The sequence below is a fragment of the Oncorhynchus nerka genome, linkage group LG27 (assembly GCF_034236695.1).
Source record: "Oncorhynchus nerka isolate Pitt River linkage group LG27, Oner_Uvic_2.0, whole genome shotgun sequence".
Lineage (NCBI taxonomy): Eukaryota > Metazoa > Chordata > Actinopteri > Salmoniformes > Salmonidae > Oncorhynchus > Oncorhynchus nerka.
The window spans coordinates 105054685-105077837 of NC_088422.1; the positions used below are offsets into that span (position 1 = coordinate 105054685).

Below are 23153 nucleotides of genomic sequence, written 5' to 3' on the forward strand. Positions count from 1 at the left end.
AGACAGGCGGTCACCATAGCAGTCAGACAGACAGACAGTCACCATGGGTCAGACAGACACAAACACCATAGCAGTCAGACAGACAGACCAGTCAGCAGTCAGACAGACAGTCAGACAGACAGTCAGACAGACGGTCACCATAGCAGTCAGTCAGACAGACAGACAGTCACCATAGCAGTCAGACAGACAGTCAGCACAGACAGACAGATGGTCACCATAGCAGTCAGACAGACAGGCGGTCACCATAGCAGCAGTCAGACAGACAGTCAGACAGTCAGATGGGTAAGCCAATAAACAAACTAAAAGATAGAAAACACACCAACAGATAAATGGTGTTTCCAGAAAAAGGTGAACAGGTCACATTAGCAGGTAACAGACAGGTAACAGACATTAGTTAACAGGTAACATTAGTTAATGGTCACCATTAGTTAACAGTAACATTAGTTAACAGTAACATTAGTTAACAGACAGGTAACAGACAGTTAACAGGTCAGATGGGTAAGGCATTAGTTAACAATTAAACAGGTAACATTAGTTAACCATTAGTTAACAGGTCATTAGACAGGTAACATTAGTTAACAGGTAACATTAGTCACCATAGCAGTCATCTGGACAGTTAAGGTTCTTCACCTGGGAAGGGGTTAACACCTGGAAGGCAGAACGCGAAGGCTCTTTCACCTGGACAGACAGTCACCATTAGTTTCAGTCAGACCTGGGAAGGCAGAACAGTTTCTTCAGACAGAACGTTAAGGTCTTCACCTGGGAAGGCAGTTCAGACAGAACAGACAGGACTTCACCTGGGAAGGCAGAACGTTAAGGTTTCTTCACCTGGGAAGGCAGCAGTCACCTGGGAAGGCAGACAGGTTTCTTCACCTGGGAAGGCAGACAGGTTTCTTCACCTGGGAAGGCAGAACGTTAAGGTTACTTCACCTGGGAAGGCAGAACGTTAAGGTTTCTTCACCTGGGAAGGCAGAACGTTAAGGTTTCTTCACCTGGGAAGGCAGAACGTAAGGTTTCTTCACCTGGGAAGGCAAACTAAGGTTTCTTCACCTGGGAAGGCAGACAGTTTCTTCACCTGGGAAGGCAGAACGTTAAGGTCACTTCACCTGGGAAGGCAGAACGTTAAGGTTTCTTCACCTGGGAAGGCAGAACGTAAGGTTTCTTCACCTGGGAAGGCAGAACGTTAAGGTTTCTTCACCTGGGAAGGCAGAACAGTTTCTTCACCTGGGAAGGCAGAACGTTAAGGTCACCTGGGAAGGCAGAACGCGGTCACCACCTGGGAAGGCAGTCGTTAAGGTTTCTTCACTGGGAAGACAGAACGTTAAGGTTTCTTCACCTGGGAAGGCAGAACGTTAAGGTTTCTTCACCTGGGAAGGCAGAACAGTTCAGACTTCACCTGGGAAGGCAGAACGTTAAGGTTTCTTCACCTGGGAAGGCAGAACGTTAAGGTTTCTTCACCTGGGAAGGCAGAACGTTAAGGTCACCTGGGAAGGCAGAACGTTAAGGTTTCTTCACCTGGGAACAGAACGTTAAGGTTACGGTCACCTGGGAAGGCAGAACGTTCAGGTTACTTCACCTGGGAAGGCAGAACGTTAAAGGTTACTTCCTTCCTTCACCTGGGAGGCAGAACAGTCACCTGGGAAGGCAGAACGTTAAGGACTTCACCTGGGAAGGCAGAACAGTTTCTTCAACGGGACAGAACGTTTCCTTACTTCACCTGGGAAGGCAGAACGTTAAGGTTTCTTCACCTGGGAAGGCAGAACTAAAAGGAAGGCAAACACATTCCTTCCTGTACAAATCACTGGGAAGGCAAATAAGGTTTCTTCACCTGGTTTCTTCACCTGAAAGGTAACAGAACGTTAAGGTTACTTCACCTGGGAAGGCAGAATAAGGTTTCTTACCTGGGAAGGCAGAACGTTAAGGTTACTTCACCTGGGAAGGCAGAACATTAAGTTTCTTCACCTGGGAAGGCAGAACGTTAAGGTTTCTTCACCTAAGGCAGAACGTTAGTTACTTCACCTGGGAAGGCAGAACATTAAGGTTTCTTCACCTGGGAAGGCAGAACATTAAGGTTTCTTCACCTGGGAAGGCAGAACATTAGTTCACCTGGGAAGGCAGAACATTAAGGTTTGGGAAGGCAAAGTGTCACCTGGGAAGGCAGAACGTTAAGGTTTCTTCACCTGGGAAGGCAGAACGTTAAGGTTTCTTCACCTGGGAAGGCAGAACGTTAAGGTTACTTCACCTGGGAAGGCAGAACGTTAAGGTTTCTTCACCTGGGAAGGCAGAACGTTAAGGTTTCTTCACCTGGGAAGGCAGAACGTTAAGGTTTCTTCACCTGGGAAGGCAGAACGTTAAGGTTTCTTCACCTGGGAAGGCAGAACGTTAAGGTTACTTCACCTGGGAAGGCAGAACGTCACCTGGGAAGGCAGAACGTAAGGTTACTTCCTTCTTCACCTGGGAAGGCAGAACGTTAAGGTTTCTTCACCTGGGAAGGCAGAACGTTAAGGTTTCTTTCACCTGGGAAGGCAGAACGTTAAGGTTTCTTGCTTCCTGTACAAATCACCTGGGAAGGCAGAACGTTAAGGTTTCTTCACCTGGGAAGGCAGAACGTTAAGGTTACTTCACCTGGGAAGGCAGAACGTTAAGGTTTCTTCACCTGGGAAGGCAGAACGTTAAGGTTTCTTCACCTGGGAAGGCAGAACGTTAAGGTTTCTTCACCTGGGAAGGCACCTGGGAAGGCAGAACGTTAAGGTTTCTTCACCTGGGAAGGCAGAACGTTAAGGTTTCTTCACCTGGGAAGGCAGAACGTTAAGGTTACTTCACCTGGGAAGGCAGAACGTTAAGGTTTCTTCACCTGGGAAGGCAGAACGTTAAGGTTTCTTCACCTGGGAAGGCAGAACGTTAAGGTTTCTTCACCTGGGAAGGCAGAACGTTAAGGTTTCTTCACCTGGGAAGGCAGAACGTTAAGGTTACTTCACCTGGGAAGGCAGAACGTTAAGGTTTCTTCACCTGGGAAGGCAGAACGTTAAGGTTTCTTCACCTGGGAAGGCAGAACGTTAAGGTTACTTCACCTGGGAAGGCAGAACGTTAAGGTTACTTCACCTGGGAAGGCAGAACGTTAAGGTTACTTCACCTGGGAAGGCAGAACGTTAAGGTTACTTCACCTGGGAAGGCAGAACGTTAAGGTTACTTCCTTCCTGTACAAATCACTTCCTTCCTGGGAAGGCAGAACGTTAAGGTTACTTCCTTCCTGTACTTATCACCTGGGAAGGCAGAACGTTAAGGTTTCTTCACCTGGGAAGGCAGAACGTTAAGGTTTCTTCCTTCCTGTACAAATCACCTGGGAAGGCAGAACGTTAAGGTTTCTTGCTTCCTGTACAAATCACCTGGGATTCTTCATTCAGAAAGACGCTTCAACAGGAAGAAATAACAACAAGTAGAATCATACTAAAAGCTGCGTGTTTTATGATAAAGGATATTAACCTGAAGACGTGAACACAGGTAACATTTAGTGTTGTGGGGATTTTAATCATATAGGACGCATTACAAATGGAACCCTATGAGCTAAGGGCTCTGGTCTAAAGTAGTGCACTATATAGGGAACAGGGTGCTTGGGTCCTGGTATAAAGTAGTGCACTATATAGGGAACAGGGTGCCATTGGGTCCTGGTCTTAAGTAGTGCACTATATAGGGAACAGGGTGCTTGGGTCCTGGTATAAAGTAGTGCACTATATAGGGAACAGGGTGCCATTGGGTCCTGGTCTAAAGTAGTGCACTATATAGGGAACAGGGTGCCATTGGGCCCTGGTCTAAAGTAGTGTACTATATAGGGAACAGGGTGCCATTGGGTCCTGGTCTAAAGTAGTGCACTATATAGGGAACAGGGTGCCATTGGGTCCTGGTCTAAAGTAGTGCACTATATAGGGAACAGGGTGCCATTGGGGATGTAATCATAGTGGAGACTGTGGTATCAAGGCTCTTCCAGGCAGAACAGACAGTCAGTCAGACAGACAGACAGTCAGTCAGAGAGTCAGTCAGTCAGACAGTCAGACAGACAGACAGTCCATTCTGTTCTGCTGAGTTATTTAGTTTCATAGGTTGTATCGACACAACGCTACATCAGGGATTGTTTCTCTCTATCAAAAGCAGTGTATCCTAGTCATCAAGGTAACAACGTGACAGTCAGACAGACAGCCAGCTACATAACCAGCTAGTCAGTCAGCCAGCCAGCCAGCTAGTCAGCCAGCCAGCCAGCCAGTTACACAGCCAGCTAGTCAGCCAGCCAGCTAGTCAGCCAGCCAACCAGCCAGTCAGGCAGCCAACCAGTCAGACAGCCAGCCAGCCCTCCAGCCCAGGATGCAGTGGTCCATCCTGGGGCCCAGGATGCAGTGGTCCATCCTGGGGCCCAGGGTGCAGTGGTCCATCCTGGGGCCCAGGGTGCAGTGGTCCATCCTGGGGGAGCTAGTCTACGCCATTGGGGTGCCTGCCCTGGAGCTATGGTTGGAGCTGGACCCAGGACCAGGCTGCTCCAGGCCTCTCCTACTGGCCTGTCTGCTGCTGTGTTTGTTGTCCCGGTGCTGGGCTCCTCCCCCCGGCTGTCCACTACTCCTACTGACGTAGACCGTAGGAGGCTGGGCGGCCATCTCAAACCTCTGCTCCCCCCCTCCCCCTGTCCTGCTGCTGTGTGCGGAGGACTTCCTCTTGGTCCGGGGCTGGGGCGAGGGATGGGGTCGGGCTGCAGGCAGCAGTAGAGAGCGTTGAGAAGACGACCCAGACGCTGCAGTCCTACCCGTAGACGGTCCTGCCGCGGCGGAGGTGCCCAGTCGTGCCAACGCCACGGGGATCTCCTCCAGGGACTCTGCAGAGTCAGAGTGATACTCAGCAGGGGGCCCGGCGGGCAGCACGGGGTCAGGTTGGAGACCAGGATGTAGGGAGATAGTGGGGGGCTGGGAGGCCCGCAGGGGGAAGGAGAGGTGCTGGCTCAGGGAGCTGGACAGGTGGGACACGGACGTGGGGACTGGAGTTACACTGCAGGAGTCTACTGGAGAACAGGACAGGAGGAGGACAGAGAGGCGAGGAGGAGGACAGCAGAGGAGAAGAGGAAGACAGAGGAGAGAGAGGAGAGGAGGTGGACAGAGGAGAGGAGGAGGACAGCAGAGGAGAAGAGAGGGGAGAGGAGGAGGACAGCAGAGGAGAAGAGAGGAGGACAGAGAGGAGAAGAGAGGAGGAGGAGCAGAGGAGAGGAGGACAGAGAGAGAAGGAGAGGAGGAGGACAGAGAGGTAGGAGGAAGAGGAGAGGAGGAGGACAGCAGAGGAGAAGAGAGAGACAGAGAGGAGAAGAGAGGACAACAGAGGAGGCCAGGAAAGGGACAGACATTCACATCACAGAGCTGCTACTCAATATACATGAGCATAGAAATAGAATCAATAGAACAGGTCTCCAACCTCTCACCATGGCGATTTGTGGGTACACTAAAAATGGCTGTCCATTATGACATCATTGACTTGAAAGAGGAAGCCTGTTCTATTCCTTCTAGTTCTGTAGTATGACCTCGTTATAATGTCTTAGAATGACTAAATAACAGACCACTTCAGACTGTTGACAATTCTATACATTGAGAGAGAGAGACGACATATGAAGCCAGTGTTATAAGACATTATAAATGCTCATACATGCTTATAACACGTTCTAAAGCTTTTTAACACAGGCGTTGTGTTTACCAACAGATACACTCATGTCACTACAAGTAGCAGAGGACTGACTAATGTTGTATCAGCATGTCAAGTAGCAGAGGACTGACTAATGCTATATCAGCATGTCAAGTAGAAGAGGACTAATGCTATATCAACATGTCAAGTAGAGGACTGACTAATGCTGTATCAGCATGTCAAGTAGCAGAGGACTGACTAATGCTGTATCAGCATGTCAAGTAGCAGAGGACTGACTAATGCTGTATCAGCATGTCAAGTAGCAGAGGACTAATGCTATATCAGCATGTCAAGTAGCAGAGGACTAATGCTATATCAGCATGTCAAGTAGCTAATGCTATATCAGGATGTGACTAATGCTATATCAGCATGTCAAGTAGCTGAGGAGTGACTAATGCTATATCAGCATGTCAAGTAGCAGAGGACTGACTAATGTTATATCAGCATGTCAAGTAGCAGAGGACTAATGCTATATCAGCATGTCAAGTAGAGACGGACTAATGCTATATCAGCATGTCAAGTAGCAGCGGACTAATGCTATATCAACATGTCAAGTAGCTGAGGAGTGACTAATGCTATATCAGCATGTCAAGTAGCAGAGGACTAATGTTGTATCAGCATGTCAAGTAGGAGGACTAATGCTATATCAGCATGTCAAGTAGCAGAGGACTGACTAATGTTATATCAGCATGTCAAGTAGCAGCGGACTAATGCTATATCAGCATGTCAAGTAGCAGCGGACTAATGCTATATCAACATGTCAAGTAGCTGAGGAGTGACTAATGCTATATCAGCATGTCAAGTAGCAGAGGACTGACTAATGTTATATCAGCATGTCAAGTAGCAGAGGACTGACTAATGCTATATCAGCATGTCAAGTAGAAGAGGACTGACTAATGCTATATCAACATGTCAAGTAGCAGAGGACTGACTAATGTTATATCAGCATGTCAAGTAGAGGAGGACTAATGCTATATCAGCATGTCAAGTAGGAGGACTAATGCTATATCAGCATGTCAAGTAGGAGGACTAATGTTATATCAGCATGTCAAGTAGCAGAGGACTAATGCTATATCAGCATGTGAAGTAGCAGAGGACTAATGTTATATCAACATGTCAAGTAGCAGAGGACTAATGCTATATCAGCATGTCAAGTAGCAGAGGACTAATGTTATATCAGCATGTCAAGTAGCAGAGGACTAATGCTATATCAGCATGTCAAGTAGCAGAGGACTAATGTTATATCAGCATGTCAAGTAGCAGAGGACTAATGCTGTATCAGCATGTCAAGTAGCAGAGGACTAATGTTATATCAGCATGTCAAGTAGCAGAGGACTAATGCTATATCAGCATGTCAAGTAGCAGAGGACTAATGTTATATCAGCATGTCAAGTAGCAGAGGACTAATGCTATATCAGCATGTCAAGTAGCAGAGGACTGACTAATGTTATATCAGCATGTCAAGTAGCAGAGGACGAATGTTATATCAGCATGTCAAGTAGCAGAGGACTGACTAATGCTGTATCAGCATGTCAAGTAGCAGAGGACTAATGTTATATCAGCATGTCAAGTAGCAGCGGACTAATGTTATATCAGCATGTCAAGTAGCAGAGGACTGACTAATGCTGTATCAGCATGTCAAGTAGCAGAGGACTAATGTTATATCAGCATGTCAAGTAGCAGAGGACTGACTAATGCTATATCAGCATGTCAAGTAGCAGAGGACTAATGTTATATCAGCATGTCAAGTAGCAGAGGACTAATGCTATATCAGCATGTCAAGTAGCAGAGGACTAATGCTATATCAGCATGTCAAGTAGCAGAGGACTGACTAATGCTGTATCAGCATGTCAAGTAGCAGAGGACTGACTAATGTTATATCAGCATGTCAAGTAGCAGAGGACTAATGTTATATCAGCATGTCAAGTAGCAGAGGACTAATGTTATATCAGCATGTCAAGTAGCAGGGGACGAATGTTATATCAGCATGTCAAGTAGCAGAGGACTAATGCTATATCAGCATGTCAAGTAGCAGCGGACTGACTAATGTTATATCAACATGTCAAGTAGCAGAGGACTAATGTTGTATCAGCATGTCAAGTAGCAGCGGACTGACTAATGTTATATCAGCATGTCAAGTAGCAGCGGACTGACTAATGTTATATCAACATGTCAAGTAGCAGAGGACTAATGTTGTATCAGCATGTCAAGTAGCAGCGGACTGACTAATGTTATATCAACATGTCAAGTAGCAGAGGACTAATGTTATATCAGCATGTCAAGTAGCAGGGGACGAATGTTATATCAGCATGTCAAGTAGCAGAGGACTAATGCTATATCAGCATGTCAAGTAGCAGGGGACGAATGTTATATCAGCATGTCAAGTAGCAGAGGACTAATGCTATATCAGCATGTCAAGTAGCAAAGGACTGACTAATGTTTGATTATTTTTTATTATGCTAACTAGATTTCTGCGGGGGCACGGACATCGACCTTAGGGGGTTAAGGTTAGGGGGGGTAAGGTTAGAGATTAGGGTTAGAGATTAGAGGTTAGGTTTACGGTTAGAGGTTAGGCTTATGGTTTACGGTTAGAGGTATGGGTTATGGGTTAGTGTTATGGGTTATGTCTAGGTTTACGGTTAGAGGTTAGGCTTATGGTTTACGGTTAGAGGTATGGGTTATGGGTTAGTGTTAGGGTTATGGGTTATGTCTAGGTTTACGGTTAGAGGTTAGGCTTATGGTTTACGGTTAGTATGGGTTATGGGTTAGTGTTAGGGTTATGGGTTATGTCTAGGTTTAGGCTTATGGTTTACGGTTAGAGGTATGGGTTATGGGTTAGTGTTATGGGTTATGTCTAGGTTTACGGTTTTACTTATGGTTTACGGTTAGAGGTATGGGTTATGGGTTAGTGTTAGGGTTATGGGTTATGTCTAGGTTTACGGTTAGAGGTTAGCCTTAAGGGTTATGGTTAGGTTTACGGTTATGGGTTATGGTTAGGTTTAGGGTTAGAGGTCAGGGAAAATAGGATTTTGAATGGAAATCTATTTTAGGTCCTCACAAGGATAGTAAAACCGAAAGAGTGTGTGGTTCTGTAGTGTTGAAGGCCGGGGCTTTGTGTGTGTGTGGTTCTGTAGTGTTGAAGGCCGGGGCTTTGTGTGTGTGTGGTTCTGTAGTGTTGAAGGCCGGGGCTTTGTGTGTGCGGTTCTGTAGTGTTGAAGGACGGGGCTTTGTGTGTGTGGTTCTGTAGTGTTGAAGGCCAGGGCTTTGTGTGTGTGTGGTTCTGTAGTGTTGAAGGCCGGGGCTTTGTGTGTGTGTGGTTCTGTAGTGTTGAAGGCCAGGGCTTTGTGTGTGTGTGGTTCTGTAGTGTTGAAGGCCGGGGCTTTGTGTGTGTGTGGTTCTGTAGTGTTGAAGGCTGGGGCTGTGTGTGTGTGGTCCAGGGCCAGGTTCTGTAGTGTTGAAGGCCGGGGCTTTGTGTGTGTGTGGTTCTGTAGTGTTGAAGGCTGGGGCTGTGTGTGTGTGGTCTCACCAGGTTCTGTAGTGTTGAAGGCTGGGGCTTTGTGAGTGTGGTCTCACCAGGTTCTGTAGTGTTGAAGGCCGGGGCTTTGTGTGTGTGGTCTCACCAGGTTCTGTAGTGTTGAAGGCCGGGGCTTTGTGTGTGTGGTTCTGTAGTGTTGAAGGCCAGGGCTTTGTGTGTGGTCTCACCAGGTTCTGTAGTGTTGAAGGCCTGGGCTTTGTGTGTGGTCTCACCAGGTTCTGTAGTGTTGAAGGCCGGGGCTTTGTGTGTGTGGTCTCACCAGGTTCTGTAGTGTTGAAGGCTGGGGCTTTGTGTGTGTGTGGTTCTGTAGTGTTGAAGGCCAGGGCTTTGTGTGTGTGGTCTCACCAGGTTCTGTAGTGTTGAAGGCCAGGGCTTTGTGTGTGTGGTTCTGTAGTGTTGAAGGCCAGGGCTTTGTGTGTGTGGTCTCACCAGGTTCTGTAGTGTTGAAGGCCGGGGCTTTGTGTGTGTGGTTCTGTAGTGTTGAAGGCTGGGGCTTTCTGTGTATGGTCTGACCAGGTTATGTAGTGTTGATGGCTGGGGCTTTGTGTGTGTGGTTATGTAGTGTTGAAGGCTGGGGCTTGTGTGTGTGGTTCTGTAGTGTTGAAGGCTGGGGCTTTGTGTGTGGTTCTGTAGTGTTGAAGGCTGGGGCTTTGTGTGTGTGGTCTCACCAGGTTCTGTAGTGTTGAAGGTCGGGGCTTTGTGTGTGTGGTCTCACCAGGTTCTGTAGTGTTGAAGACTGGGGCTGTGTGTGTGTGGTCTCACCAGGTTCTGTAGTGTTGAAGGCTGGGGCTTTGTGTGTGTGGTCTCACCAGGTTCTGTAGTGTTGAAGGCCGGGGCTTTGTGTGTGTGGCCTCACCAGGTTCTGTAGTGTTGAAGGCTGGGGCTTTGTGTGTGTGGTCTCACCAGGTTCTGTAGTGTTGAAGGCCGGGGCTTTGTGTGTGTTGTCTCACCAGAGTTCTGTAGTGTTGAAGGCTGGGGCTTTGTGTGTGTGTGGTTCTGTAGTGTTGAAGGCCGGGGCTTTGTGTGTGTGGTCTCACCAGGTTCTGTAGTGTTGAAGGCTGGGGCTTTGTGTGTGTGTGGTTCTGTAGTGTTGAAGGCCGGGGCTTTGTGTGTGTGTGGTTCTGTAGTGTTGAAGGCCGGGGCTTTGTGTGTGTGGTCTCACCAGGTTCTGTAGTGTTGAAGGCCAGGGCTTTGTGTGTGTGGTCTCACCAGGTTCTGTAGTGTTGAAGGCCGGGGCTTTGTGTGTGTGTGGTTCTGTAGTGTTGAAGGCCGGGGCTTTGTGTGTGTGGTTCTGTAGTGTTGAAGGCCAGGGCTTTGTGTGTGTGTGGTTCTGTAGTGTTGAAGGCCAGGGCTTTGTGTGTGTGGTCTCACCAGGTTCTGTGGTGTTGAAGGCCGGGGCTTTGTGTGTGTGGTCTCACCAGGTTCTGTAGTGTTGAAGGCTGGGGCTTTGTGTGTGTGGTCTCACCAGGTTCTGTAGTGTTGAAGGCCGGGCTTTGTGTGTGTGGTCTCACCAGGTTCTGTAGTGTTGAAGGCCAGGGCTTTGTGTGTGTGGTCTCACCAGGTTCTGTAGTGTTGAAGGTGGGGCTTTGTGTGTGTGTGGTTCTGTAGTGTTGAAGGCTGGGGCTTTGTGTGTGTGGTCTCACCAGGTTCTGTAGTGTTGAAGGCTGGGGCTTTGTGTGTGTGGTCTCACCAGGTTCTGTAGTGTTGAAGGCCGGGCTTTGTGTGTGTGGTCTCACCAGGTTCTGTAGTGTTGAAGGCCAGGGCTTTGTGTGTGTGGTCTCACCAGGTTCTGTAGTGTTGAAGGCCGGGGCTTTGTGTGTGTGGTCTCACCAGGTTCTGTAGTGTTGAAGGCTGGGTCTCTGTTGCTGCTGGTCTCAGTGGAACGGTCGTTGATCACCTCCGCTGGCACTTTGTGGACTTTCCTCTTTTTCTTCTGCAAAGGAGACCAGGAAGCATCATTCAACACACACATGGTTCACATGAAGGTCAGAGACCAGGAAGCATCTTTCAACACACACATGAAGGTCAGAGACCAGGAAGCATCATTCAACACACACATGGTTCACATGAAGGTCAGAGACCAGGAAGCATCATTCAACACACACATGTTTCACATGAAGGTCAGAGACCAGGAAGCATCTTTCAACACACACATGAAGGTCAGAGACCAGGAAGCATCTTTCAACACACACATGAAGGTCAGAGACCAGGAAGCTTCATTCAACACACACATGGTTCACATGATGGTCAGAGACCAGGAAGCATCATTCAACACACACATGGTTCACATGAAGGTCAGAATGAAGGATGTTGGTTATAGCTTTGTTTCCATGATTGCCTTCATTTCTTACCCTTGTTTATGTGTTCTCTCACACAGTGTGTGTGTGTGTGTGTGTGTGTGTGTGTGTGTGTGTGTGTGTGTGTGTGTGTGTGTGTGTACCTGGATGTGTTGTCGTGGTGCAGCTCTATGCTCAGTAGAGACGGTGTGTGTGTGTGTGTGTGTGTGTGTGTGTGTGTGTGTACCTGGATGTGTTTTCGTGGTGCAGCTCTGTGCTCAGTAGAGACGGTGGGTGTGTGTGTGTGTGTGTGTGTGTGTGTGTGTGTGTGTACCTGGATGTGTTTCCGTGGTGCAGCTCTGTGCTCAGTAGAGACGGTGTGTGTGTGTGTGTGTACCTGGATGCGTTTCCGTGGTGCAGCTCTGTGCTCAGTAGAGACGGTGTGTGTGTGTGTGTGCGTGTGTGTGTGTGTGTGTGTGTGTGTGTGTACCTGGATGTGTTGTCGTGGTGCAGCTCTGTGCTCAGTAGAGACGGTGTGTGTGTGTGTGTGTGTGTGTACCTGGATGCGTTTCCGTGGTGCAGCTCTGTGCTCAGTAGAGACGGTGTGTGTGTGTGTGTGTGTGTGTGTGTGTGTGTGTGTACCTGGATGTGTTTCCGTGGTGCAGCTCTGTGCTCAGTAGAGACGGTGGGTAACTGCTCCTCTTCGACCATCCTGCTGGATGAACTATGAACTCTGCCGTTGCCATAGTACCTGACCCGCAACACAGACAGGAAGTTACAACATCCACTACAACAGTCACCTCACCTTAGTTACAACACCCACTACAACAGTCACCTCACCTTAGTTACAACACCCACTACAACAGTCATCTCTCACTGTGCCTTAGTTACAACACCCACTACAACAGTCACCTCTCACTGTGCCTTAGTTACAACACCCACTACAACAGTCACCTCTCACTGTGCCTTAGTTACAACACCCACTACAACAGTCACCTCTCACTGTGCCTTAGTTACAACACCCACTACAACAGTCACCTCTCACTGTGCCTTAGTTACAACACCCACTACAACAGTCACCTCTCACTGTGCCGTAGTTACAACACCCACACTACAACAGTCACCTCACCTTAGTTACAACACCCACTACAACAGTCACCTCTCACTGTGCCTTAGTTACAACACCCACTACAACAGTCACCTCACCTTAGTTACAACACCCACTACAGCAGTCACCTCTCACTGTGCCTTAGTTACAACACCCACTACAACAGTCACCTCTCACTGTGCCTTAGTTACAACACCCACTACAACAGTCACCTCTCACTGTGCCTTAGTTACAACACCCACTTACAGTCACCTCTCACTGTGCCTTAGTTACAACACCCACTACAACAGTCACCTCTCACTGTGCTTTAGTTACAACACCCACTACAACAGTCACCTCTCACTGTGCCTTAGTTACAACAGTCACCTCTCACTGTGCCTTAGTTGCAACACCCACTACAACAGTCACCTCTCACTGTGCCTTAGTTATAACACCCACTACAAGTCACCTCTCACTGTGCCTTAGTTACAACACCCACTATAACAGTCACCTCTCACTGTGCCTTAGTTACAACACCCACTACAACAGTCACCTCTCACTGTGCCTTAGTTACAACACCCACTACAACAGTCACCTCTCACTGTGCCTTAGTTACAAGACCCACTACTACAGTCACCTCTCACTGTGCCTTAGTTACAACACCCACTACAACAGTCACCACCGGTGCCTTAGTTACAACAGTCACCTCTCACTGTGCCTTAGTTACAACACCCACTACAACAGTCACCTCTCACTGTGCCTTAGTTATAACACCCACTACAACAGTCACCTCTCACTGTGCCTTAGTTACAACACCCACTACAACAGTCACCTCTCACTGTGCCTTAGTTAAAACACCCACTACAACAGTCACCTCTCACTGTGCCTTAGTTACAACACCCACTACAACAGTCACCTCTCACTGTGCCTTAGTTACAACACCCACTACAACAGTCACCTCTCCTGTGCCTTAGTTACAACACCCCACTACAACAGTCACCTCTCACCTGCGCCTTAGTTACAACACCCACTACAACAGTCACCTGACACTGTGCCTTAGTTACAACACCCACTACAACAGTCACCTCTCACTGTTACAACACCCACTACAACAGTCACCTCTCACTGTGCCTTAGTTAAAACACCCACTACAACAGTCACCTCTCACTGTGCCTTAGTTACAACAGTCACACTGTGCCTTAGTTACAACAGTCACCTCTCACTGTGCCTTAGTTACAACACCCACTACAACAGTCACCTCTCACTGTGCCTTAGTTACAACACCCACACTACAACAGTCACCTCTCACTGTGCCTTAGTTACAACACCCACTACAACAGTCACCTCTCACTGTGCCTTAGTTACAACACCCACTACAACAGTCACCACTGTGCCTTAGTTACAACACCCACTACAACAGTCACCTGACACTGTGCCTTAGTTACAACACCCACTACAACAGTCACCTCTCACTGTGCCTTAGTTACAACACCCACTACAACAGTCACCTCTCACTGTGCCTTAGTTACAACACCCACTACAACAGTCACCTCTCACTGTGCCTTAGTTACAACACCCACTACAACAGTCACCTCTCACTGTGCCTTAGTTACAACACCCACTACAACAGTCACCTCTCACTGTGCCTTAGTTACAACACCCACTACTACAGTCACCTCTCACTGTGCCTTAGTTACAACACCCACTACAACAGTCACCTCTCACTGTGCTTTAGTTACAACACCCACTACAACAGTCACCTCTCACTGTGCCTTAGTTACAACAGTCACCTCTCACTGTGCCTTAGTTGCAACACCCACTACAACAGTCACCTCTCACTGTGCCTTAGTTATAACACCCACTACAAGTCACCTCTCACTGTGCCTTAGTTACAACACCCACTATAACAGTCACCTCTCACTGTGCCTTAGTTACAACACCCACTACAACAGTCACCTCTCACTGTGCCTTAGTTACAACACCCACTACAACAGTCACCTCTCACTGTGCCTTAGTTACAAGACCCACTACAACAGTCACCTCTCACTGTGCCTTAGTTACAACACCCACTACAACAGTCACCTGACACGGTGCCTTAGTTACAACAGTCACCTCTCACTGTGCCTTAGTTACAACACCCACTACAACAGTCACCTCTCACTGTGCCTTAGTTACAACACCCACTACAACAGTCACCTCTCACTGTGCCTTAGTTACAACACCCACTACAACAGTCACCTCTCACTGTGCCTTAGTTAAAACACCCACTACAACAGTCACCTCTCACTGTGCCTTAGTTACAACACCCACTACAACAGTCACCTCTCACTGTGCCTTAGTTACAACACCCACTACAACAGTCACCTCTCACTGTGCCTTAGTTACAACACCCACTACAACAGTCACCTCCACCTCGCCTTAGTTACAACACCCACTACAACAGTCACCTGACACTGTGCCTTAGTTACAACACCCACTACAACAGTCACCTCTCACTGTTACAACACCCACTACAGCAGTCACCTCTCACTGTGCCTTAGTTAAAACACCCACTACAACAGTCACCTCTCACTGTGCCTTAGTTACAACAGTCACCTCTCACTGTGCCTTAGTTACAACAGTCACCTCTCACTGTGCCTTAGTTACAACACCCACTACAACAGTCACCTCTCACTGTGCCTTAGTTACAACACCCACACTACAACAGTCACCTCTCACTGTGCCTTAGTTACAACACCCACTACAACAGTCACCTCTCACTGTGCCTTAGTTACAACCCCCACTACAACAGTCACCTCTCACCTCGCCTTAGTTACAACACCCACTACAACAGTCACCTGACACTGTGCCTTAGTTACAACACCCACTACAACAGTCACCTCTCACTGTGCCTTAGTTACAACACCCACTACAACAGTCACCTCTCACTGTGCCTTAGTTACAACACCCACTACAACAGTCACCTCTCACTGTGCCTTAGTTACAACACCCACTACAACAGTCACTCACTGTGCCTTAGTTACAACACCCACTACAACAGTCACCTCTCACTGTGCCTTAGTTACAACACCCACTACAACAGTCACCTCTCACTGTGCCTTAGTTACAACACCCACTACAACAGTCACCTCTCACTGTGCCTTAGTTACAACACCCACTACTACAGTCACCTCTCACTGTGCCTTAGTTACAACACCCACTACAACAGTCACCTCTCACTGTGCTTTAGTTACAACACCCACTACAACAGTCACCTCTCACTGTGCCTTAGTTACAACAGTCACCTCTCACTGTGCCTTAGTTGCAACACCCACTACAACAGTCACCTCTCACTGTGCCTTAGTTATAACACCCACTACAAGTCACCTCTCACTGTGCCTTAGTTACAACACCCACTATAACAGTCACCTCTCACTGTGCCTTAGTTACAACACCCACTACAACAGTCACCTCTCACTGTGCCTTAGTTACAACACCCACTACAACAGTCACCTCTCACTGTGCCTTAGTTACAAGACCCACTACAACAGTCACCTCTCACTGTGCCTTAGTTACAACACCCACTACAACAGTCACCTGACACGGTGCCTTAGTTACAACAGTCACCTCTCACTGTGCCTTAGTTACAACACCCACTACAACAGTCACCTCTCACTGTGCCTTAGTTACAACACCCACTACAACAGTCACCTCTCACTGTGCCTTAGTTACAACACCCACTACAACAGTCACCTCTCACTGTGCCTTAGTTAAAACACCCACTACAACAGTCACCTCTCACTGTGCCTTAGTTACAACACCCACTACAACAGTCACCTCTCACTGTGCCTTAGTTACAACACCCACTACAACAGTCACCTCTCACTGTGCCTTAGTTACAACACCCACTACAACAGTCACCTCTCACCTCGCCTTAGTTACAACACCCACTACAACAGTCACCTGACACTGTGCCTTAGTTACAACACCCACTACAACAGTCACCTCTCACTGTTACAACACCCACTACAGCAGTCACCTCTCACTGTGCCTTAGTTAAAACACCCACTACAACAGTCACCTCTCACTGTGCCTTAGTTACAACAGTCACCTCTCACTGTGCCTTAGTTACAACAGTCACCTCTCACTGTGCCTTAGTTACAACACCCACTACAACAGTCACCTCTCACTGTGCCTTAGTTACAACACCCACACTACAACAGTCACCTCTCACTGTGCCTTAGTTACAACACCCACTACAACAGTCACCTCTCACTGTGCCTTAGTTACAACACCCACTACAACAGTCACCTCTCACCTCGCCTTAGTTACAACACCCACTACAACAGTCACCTGACACTGTGCCTTAGTTACAACACCCACTACAACAGTCACCTCTCACTGTTACAACACCCACTACAGCAGTCACCTCTCACTGTGCCTTAGTTAAAACACCCACTACAACAGTCACCTCTCACTGTGCCTTAGTTACAACAGTCACCTCTCACTGTGCCTTAGTTACAACACCCACTACAACAGTCACCTCTCACTGTGCCTTAGTTAAAACACCCACTACAACAGTCACCTCTCACTGTGCCTTAGTTACAACACCCACACTACAACAGTCACCTCTCACTGTGCCTTAGTTACAACACCCACTACAACAGTCACCTCTCACTGTGCCTTAGTTACAACACCCACTACAACAGTCACCTCTCACTGTGCCTTAGTTACAACACCCACTACAACAGTCACCTCTCACTGTGCCTTAGTTAAAACACCCACTACAACAGTCACCTCTCACTGTGCCTTAGTTACAACACCCACACTACAACAGTCACCTCTCACTGTGCCTTAGTTACAACACCCACTACAACAGTCACCTCTCACTGTGCCTTAGTTACAACACCCACTACAACAGTCACCTCTCACTGTGCCTTAGTTTACAACAGTCCCACTACAACAGTCACCTCTCACTGTGCCTTAGTTACAACACCCACTACAACAGTCACCTCTCACTGTGCCTTAGTTACAACACCCACTACAACAGTCACCTCTCACTGTGCCTTAGTTACAACACCCACTACAACAGTCTCACTGTGCCTTAGTTACAACAGTCACCTCTCACTGTGCCTTAGTTACAACACCCACTACAACAGTCACCTCTCACTGTGCCTTAGTTACAACACCCACTACAACAGTCACCTCTCACTGTGCCTTAGTTACAACACCCACTACAACAGTCACCTCTCACTGTGCCTTAGTTACAACACCCACTACAACAGTAGTCTACTACTACTAAACACACTAAAGGCTGTCCAAGGCACCGGAGGGACTGAGGCGTGTGGATGAAACCCCCAGCAGCCAGTTAAAGGAGGACATTACCATTCAGCACCGCCACGGGGTTGCCACATTCTGGTAACTTTCCCCAAATTCTCAGGTTTTCTAGAAAATCTCTGTCAGGAGGAATACGCAGGAAATTCAGGAGTCCTCCTGGAAAACCAGCAGGGGAATTATGGGAAAGTTAGTGGAATTTTGCAACTTTAACTACAAGAGAACAGAATAACAACTCACTCTAGCCCCCCCCGCGCTGCAGCCATGGTGGTAGGATCCTCCACCTCCATCTCAGGGTTGGTATAGCCCAGAGTCCCCGAGTAGCTTACATCCTGAGATGGAGGGAGAGAGAGAGAGGTAGGGCGAGTTAAAGAGAGAGAGGTAGGGCGAGTTAAAGAGAGAGAGAGGTAGGGAGAAGGAGGGAGAGAGAGAGAGAAAGAGAGAGGGGTAGGGAGAAGGAGAGAAAGAAAGAGGTAGAGAGAGGTAGGGAGAAGGAGGGAGAGAGAGAGGGAGAGGTAGGGAGAGTTAAAGAGAGAGAGAGGGGGAGAGAGAGAGGGAGAGGTAGGGAGAGTTAAAGAGAGAGAATGGAGTGCAATGGCTAAATGAGGGCATCACTGACTGGACAAGAGTCCAGGAGGAACTGAAGAGACCTGAGCCAGTCCAGATGGAACAGACAGACAGACAGCACCCTGTAGTGATGGAACAGACAGACAGCACCCTGTAGTGATGGATCAGACAGACAGACAGACAGACAGCACCCTGTAGTGATGGAACAGACAGACAGCACCCTGTAGTGATGGAACAGACAGACAGACAGACAGCACCCTGTAGTGATGGAACAGACAGACAGCACCCTGTAGTGATGGATCAGACAGACAGACAGCACCCTGTAGTGATGGAACAGACAGACAGACAGCACCCTGTAGTGATGGAACAGACAGACAGACAGCACCCTGTAGTGATGGAACAAACAGACAGCACCCTGTAGTGATGGAACAGACAGACAGACAGACAGACAGCACCCTGTAGTGATGGAACAGACAGACAGCACCCTGTAGTGATGGAACAGACAGACAGCACCCTGTAGTGATGGAACAGACAGACAGCACCCTGTAGTGATGGAACAGACAGACAGACAGACAGACAGCACCCTGTAGTGATGGAACAGACAGACAGACAGCACCCTGTAGTGATGGAACAGACAGACAGACAGACAGACAGACAGACAGACAGACAGCACCCTGTAGTGATGGAACAAACAGACAGACAGACAGACAGCACCCTGTAGTGATGGAACAGACAGACAGCACCCTGTAGTGATGGAACAGACAGACAGACAGACAGACAGCACCCTGTAGTGATGGATCAGACAGACAGACAACACCCTGTAGTGATGGAACAGACAGACAGACAGCACCCTGTAGTGATGGAACAGACAGACAGACAGCACCCTGTAGTGATGGAACAGACAGACAGACAGCACCCTGTAGTGATGGAACAGACAGACAGCACCCTGTAGTGATGGAACAGACAGACAGCACCCTGTAGTGATGGAACAGACAGACAGCACCCTGTAGTGATGGAACAGACAGACAGACAGACAGCACCCTGTAGTGATGGAACAGACAGACAGACAGCACCCTGTAGTGATGGAACAGACAGACAGACAGCACCCTGTAGTGATGGAACAGACAGACAGCACCCTGTAGTGATGGAACAGACAGACAGCACCCTGTAGTGATGGAACAGACAGACAGACAGACAGCACCCTGTAGTGATGGAACAGACAGACAGACAGACAGACAGACAGACAGACAGACAGACAGACATACAGCACCCTGTAGTGATGGAACAAACAGACAGACAGACAGACAGACAGACAGACAGACAGCACCCTGTAGTGATGGAACAAACAGACAGACAGACAGACAGACAGCACCCTGTAGTGATGGAACAGACAGACAGACAGACAGACAGCACCCTGTAGTGATGGAACAGACAGACAGACAGCACCCTGTAGTGATGGAACAGACAGACAGACAGACAGACAGCACCCTGTAGTGATGGAACAGACAGACAGCACCCTGTAGTGATGGAACAGACAGACAGACAGACAGACAGACTTGTTCTGGTAACTACCCGTGTAGAACCAGTCAGGGTACTAACTTGTTCTGGTAACTACCAGTGTAGAACCAGAGTCTGGTCAGGGTACTAACTTGTTCTGGTAACTACCAGTGTAGAACCAGAGTCTGGTCAGGATTAGTATTAGTAAGTGCTACTAGAAGGGAGTTGGTATCAGCTTGTGTTCAGCTTGTGTCAGGAACAGGGTCTGTCTGGCAGGGTGAGGTTTCAGTGAGATGGTTAGAGTCTGGGTGAGGTGAGGTTTCAGTGAGGTTGTTAGAGTCTGGGTGAGGTTTCAGTGAGATGGTTAGAGTCTGGGTGAGGTGAGGTTTCAGTGAGATGGTTAGAGTCTGGGTGAGGTTTCAGTGAGATGGTTAGAGTCTGGGTGAGGTTTCAGTGAGATGGTTAGAGTCTGGGTGAGGTTTCAGTGAGGTGGTTAGAGTCTGGGTGAGGTTTCAGTGAGATGGTTAGAGTCTGGGTGAGGTGAGGTTTCAGTGAGGTGGTTAGAGTCTGGGTGAGGTGAGGTTTCAGTGAGATGGTTAGAGTCTGGGTGAGGTTTCAGTGAGATGGTTAGAGTCTGGGTGAGGTTTCAGTGAGGTGGTTAGAGTCTGGGTGAGGTTTCAGTGAGGTGGTTAGAGTCTGGGTGAGGTTTCAGTGAGATGGTTAGAGTATGGGTGAGGTTTCAGTGAGATGGTTAGAGTCTGGGTGAGGTGAGGTTTCAGTGAGATGGTTAGAGTCTGGGTGAGGTTTCAGTGAGGTGGTTAGAGTCTGGGTGAGGTTTCAGTGAGGTGGTTAGGGTCTGGGTGAGGTTTCAGTGAGGTGCTAAGGGTCTGGGTGAGGTTTCAGTGAGGTGGTTAGAGTCTGGGTGAGGTTTCAGTGAGATGGTTAGAGTCTGGGTGAGGTTTCAGTGAGATGGTTAGAGTCTGGGTGAGGTTTCAGTGAGGTGGTTAGAGTCTGGGTGAGGTGAGGTTTCAGTGAGATGGTTAGAGTCTGGGTGAGGTGAGGTTTCAGTGAAGTGGTTAGGGTCTGGGTGAGGTTTCAGTGAGGTGGTTAGATTCTGGGTGAGGTGAGGTTTCACTGAGCCTCAGGGCTCAGCTTAGTATTGGTTATGAGGAATCCGTGTGGTTTTGTCAGCCTGCTGTGAGTTATAGGAGAGCACTGTGTTTTATAAGGTGGGTTATAGTTCGGTTAGACAGAGAGCCTTTGTCCCAAATGGCACCCTATCCCCTATATAGTGGCACTACTTTCAACCAGAGCCCTATTCCCTATATAGTGGTACTACTATAGACCAGAGCCCTATTCCCTATATAGTGGTACTACTATAGACCAGAGCCCTATTCCTATATAGTGGTACTACTATAGACCAGAGCCCTATTCCTATATAGTGGTACTACTATAGACCAGAGCCCTATTCCCTATATAGTGGTACTACTATAGACCAGATCCCTATTCCCTATATAGTGGTACTACTATAGACCAGAGCCCTATTCCCTATATAGTGGTACTACTATAGACCAGAGCCCTATTCTCTATATAGTACACTACTTTCAACCAGAGCCCATGTGGACTGGGCCGGGGCCAGAGCTGTGGTTTGACGGGACTACTGTGTGTGTGTGTGTGTGTGTGTGTTGCACGACGGGTTTCTTTGTGAGTGTGCCAGGTGCAGCTGGTGGGTCGATGTTCGTCCCATCAGCTGCTGGGTTTTGGTCACAGCCAGACAACCCAGGCCAAGCCTAACAGAGCGTCACCATGGTTACCCAAACCCAGCAAGCAGCCCAGATTGAGAGAGCAGCCAACGATCACAGGGCAGGGAGGTGTGTGTGTGTGTGTGTGTGTAAGGACTTGTAAGTCTGCATTTGACGGTGTGATTGTGGACGGGCGTGTCTGTGTGAAGTCAGAGTCAGTAACTATCAGGACAGGTGTAAAGTCAGGGTCGGCAGGGTAGCCTAGTGGTTAGAGCGTTGGACTAGTAACCGGAAGGTTGCGAGTTCAAACCCCCGAGCTGACAAGGTACAAATCTGTCTTTCTGACCATGAACAGGCAGTTAACCCCACTGTTCCTAGGCCGTCATTGAAAATAAGAATATGTTCTTAACTGACTTGCCTAGTTAAATAAAGGTTAAAAAAAATAAAAATAAATAAAGGGTCAGTAACTATCAGGACAGGTGTAAAGTCAGGGTCAGTATTATATCAGGACAGGTGTGAAGTCAGGGTCAGTAACTATCAGGACAGGTGTAAAGTCAGGGTCAGTAACTATCAGGACAGGTGTAAAGTCAGAGTCAGTATTATATCAGGACAGGTGTGAAGTCAGGGTCAGTAACTATCAGGACAGGTGTAAAGTCAGGGTCAGTAACTATCAGGACAGGTGTAAAGTCAGAGTCAGTATTATATCAGGACAGGTGTAAAGTCAGGGTCAGTAACTATCAGGACAGGTGTAAAGTCAGGGTCAGTAACTATCAGGACAGGTGTGAAATCAGGGTCAGTATTATATCAGGACAGGTGTGAAGCCAGGGTCAGTAACTATCAGGACAGGTGTGAAACCAGGGGGGGCCGAGGGAGGTCGGTATGTACCACTGTCCTAGTGGTGTAGTCAGCCGAGGGAGGTCGGTATGTACCACTGTCCTAGTGGTGTAGTCAGCCGAGGGAGGTCAGAATGTACTACTGTCCTAGTGGTGTAGTCAGCCAAGGGAGGTCAGAATGTACTACTGTCCTAGTGGTGTAGTCAGCCGAGGGAGCTCAGAATGTACTACTGTCCTAGTGGTGTAGTCAGCCGAGGGAGGTTGGTATGTACCACTGTCCTAGTGGTGTAGTCAGCCGAGGGAGGTCAGAATGTACTACTGTCCTAGTGGTGTAGTCAGCCGAGGGAGGTCAGAATGTACTACTGTCCTAGTGGTGTAGTCAGCCGAGGGAGGTTGGTATGTACCACTATCCTAGTGGTGTAGTCAGCCGAGGGGGCCGAGGGAGGTCAGTATGTACCACTATCCTAGTGGTGTAGTCAGCCCAGGGAGGTCAGTGTGTACTACTGTCCTAGTGGTGTAGTCAGCCGAGGGAGGTCAGTATGTACTACTGTCCTAGTGGTGTAGTCAGCCGGGAGGCCGAGGGAGGTCAGTATG

General features: G+C 48.4%; 1 protein-coding gene across 1 annotated transcript in view; it reads right to left on the reverse strand.

Annotated features, from left to right (window-relative positions):
- Positions 1 to 3502: 3502 nt before the first annotated feature.
- Positions 3503 to 23153, reverse strand: part of LOC135565162 (palmitoyltransferase ZDHHC1-like) — a 61600-nt gene continuing 41949 nt past the window's right edge. The window contains exons 4-7 of the mRNA XM_065011222.1: positions 18161 to 18252; positions 12163 to 12271; positions 11075 to 11177; positions 3503 to 5041 (exon numbers count right to left, since the gene is read on the reverse strand). Of these exons, the coding sequence (XP_064867294.1) occupies positions 4467 to 5041; positions 11075 to 11177; positions 12163 to 12271; positions 18161 to 18252 (879 nt within the window). The 3' untranslated portion in view covers positions 3503 to 4466. The remainder of the gene's footprint in view (positions 5042 to 11074; positions 11178 to 12162; positions 12272 to 18160; positions 18253 to 23153) is intronic.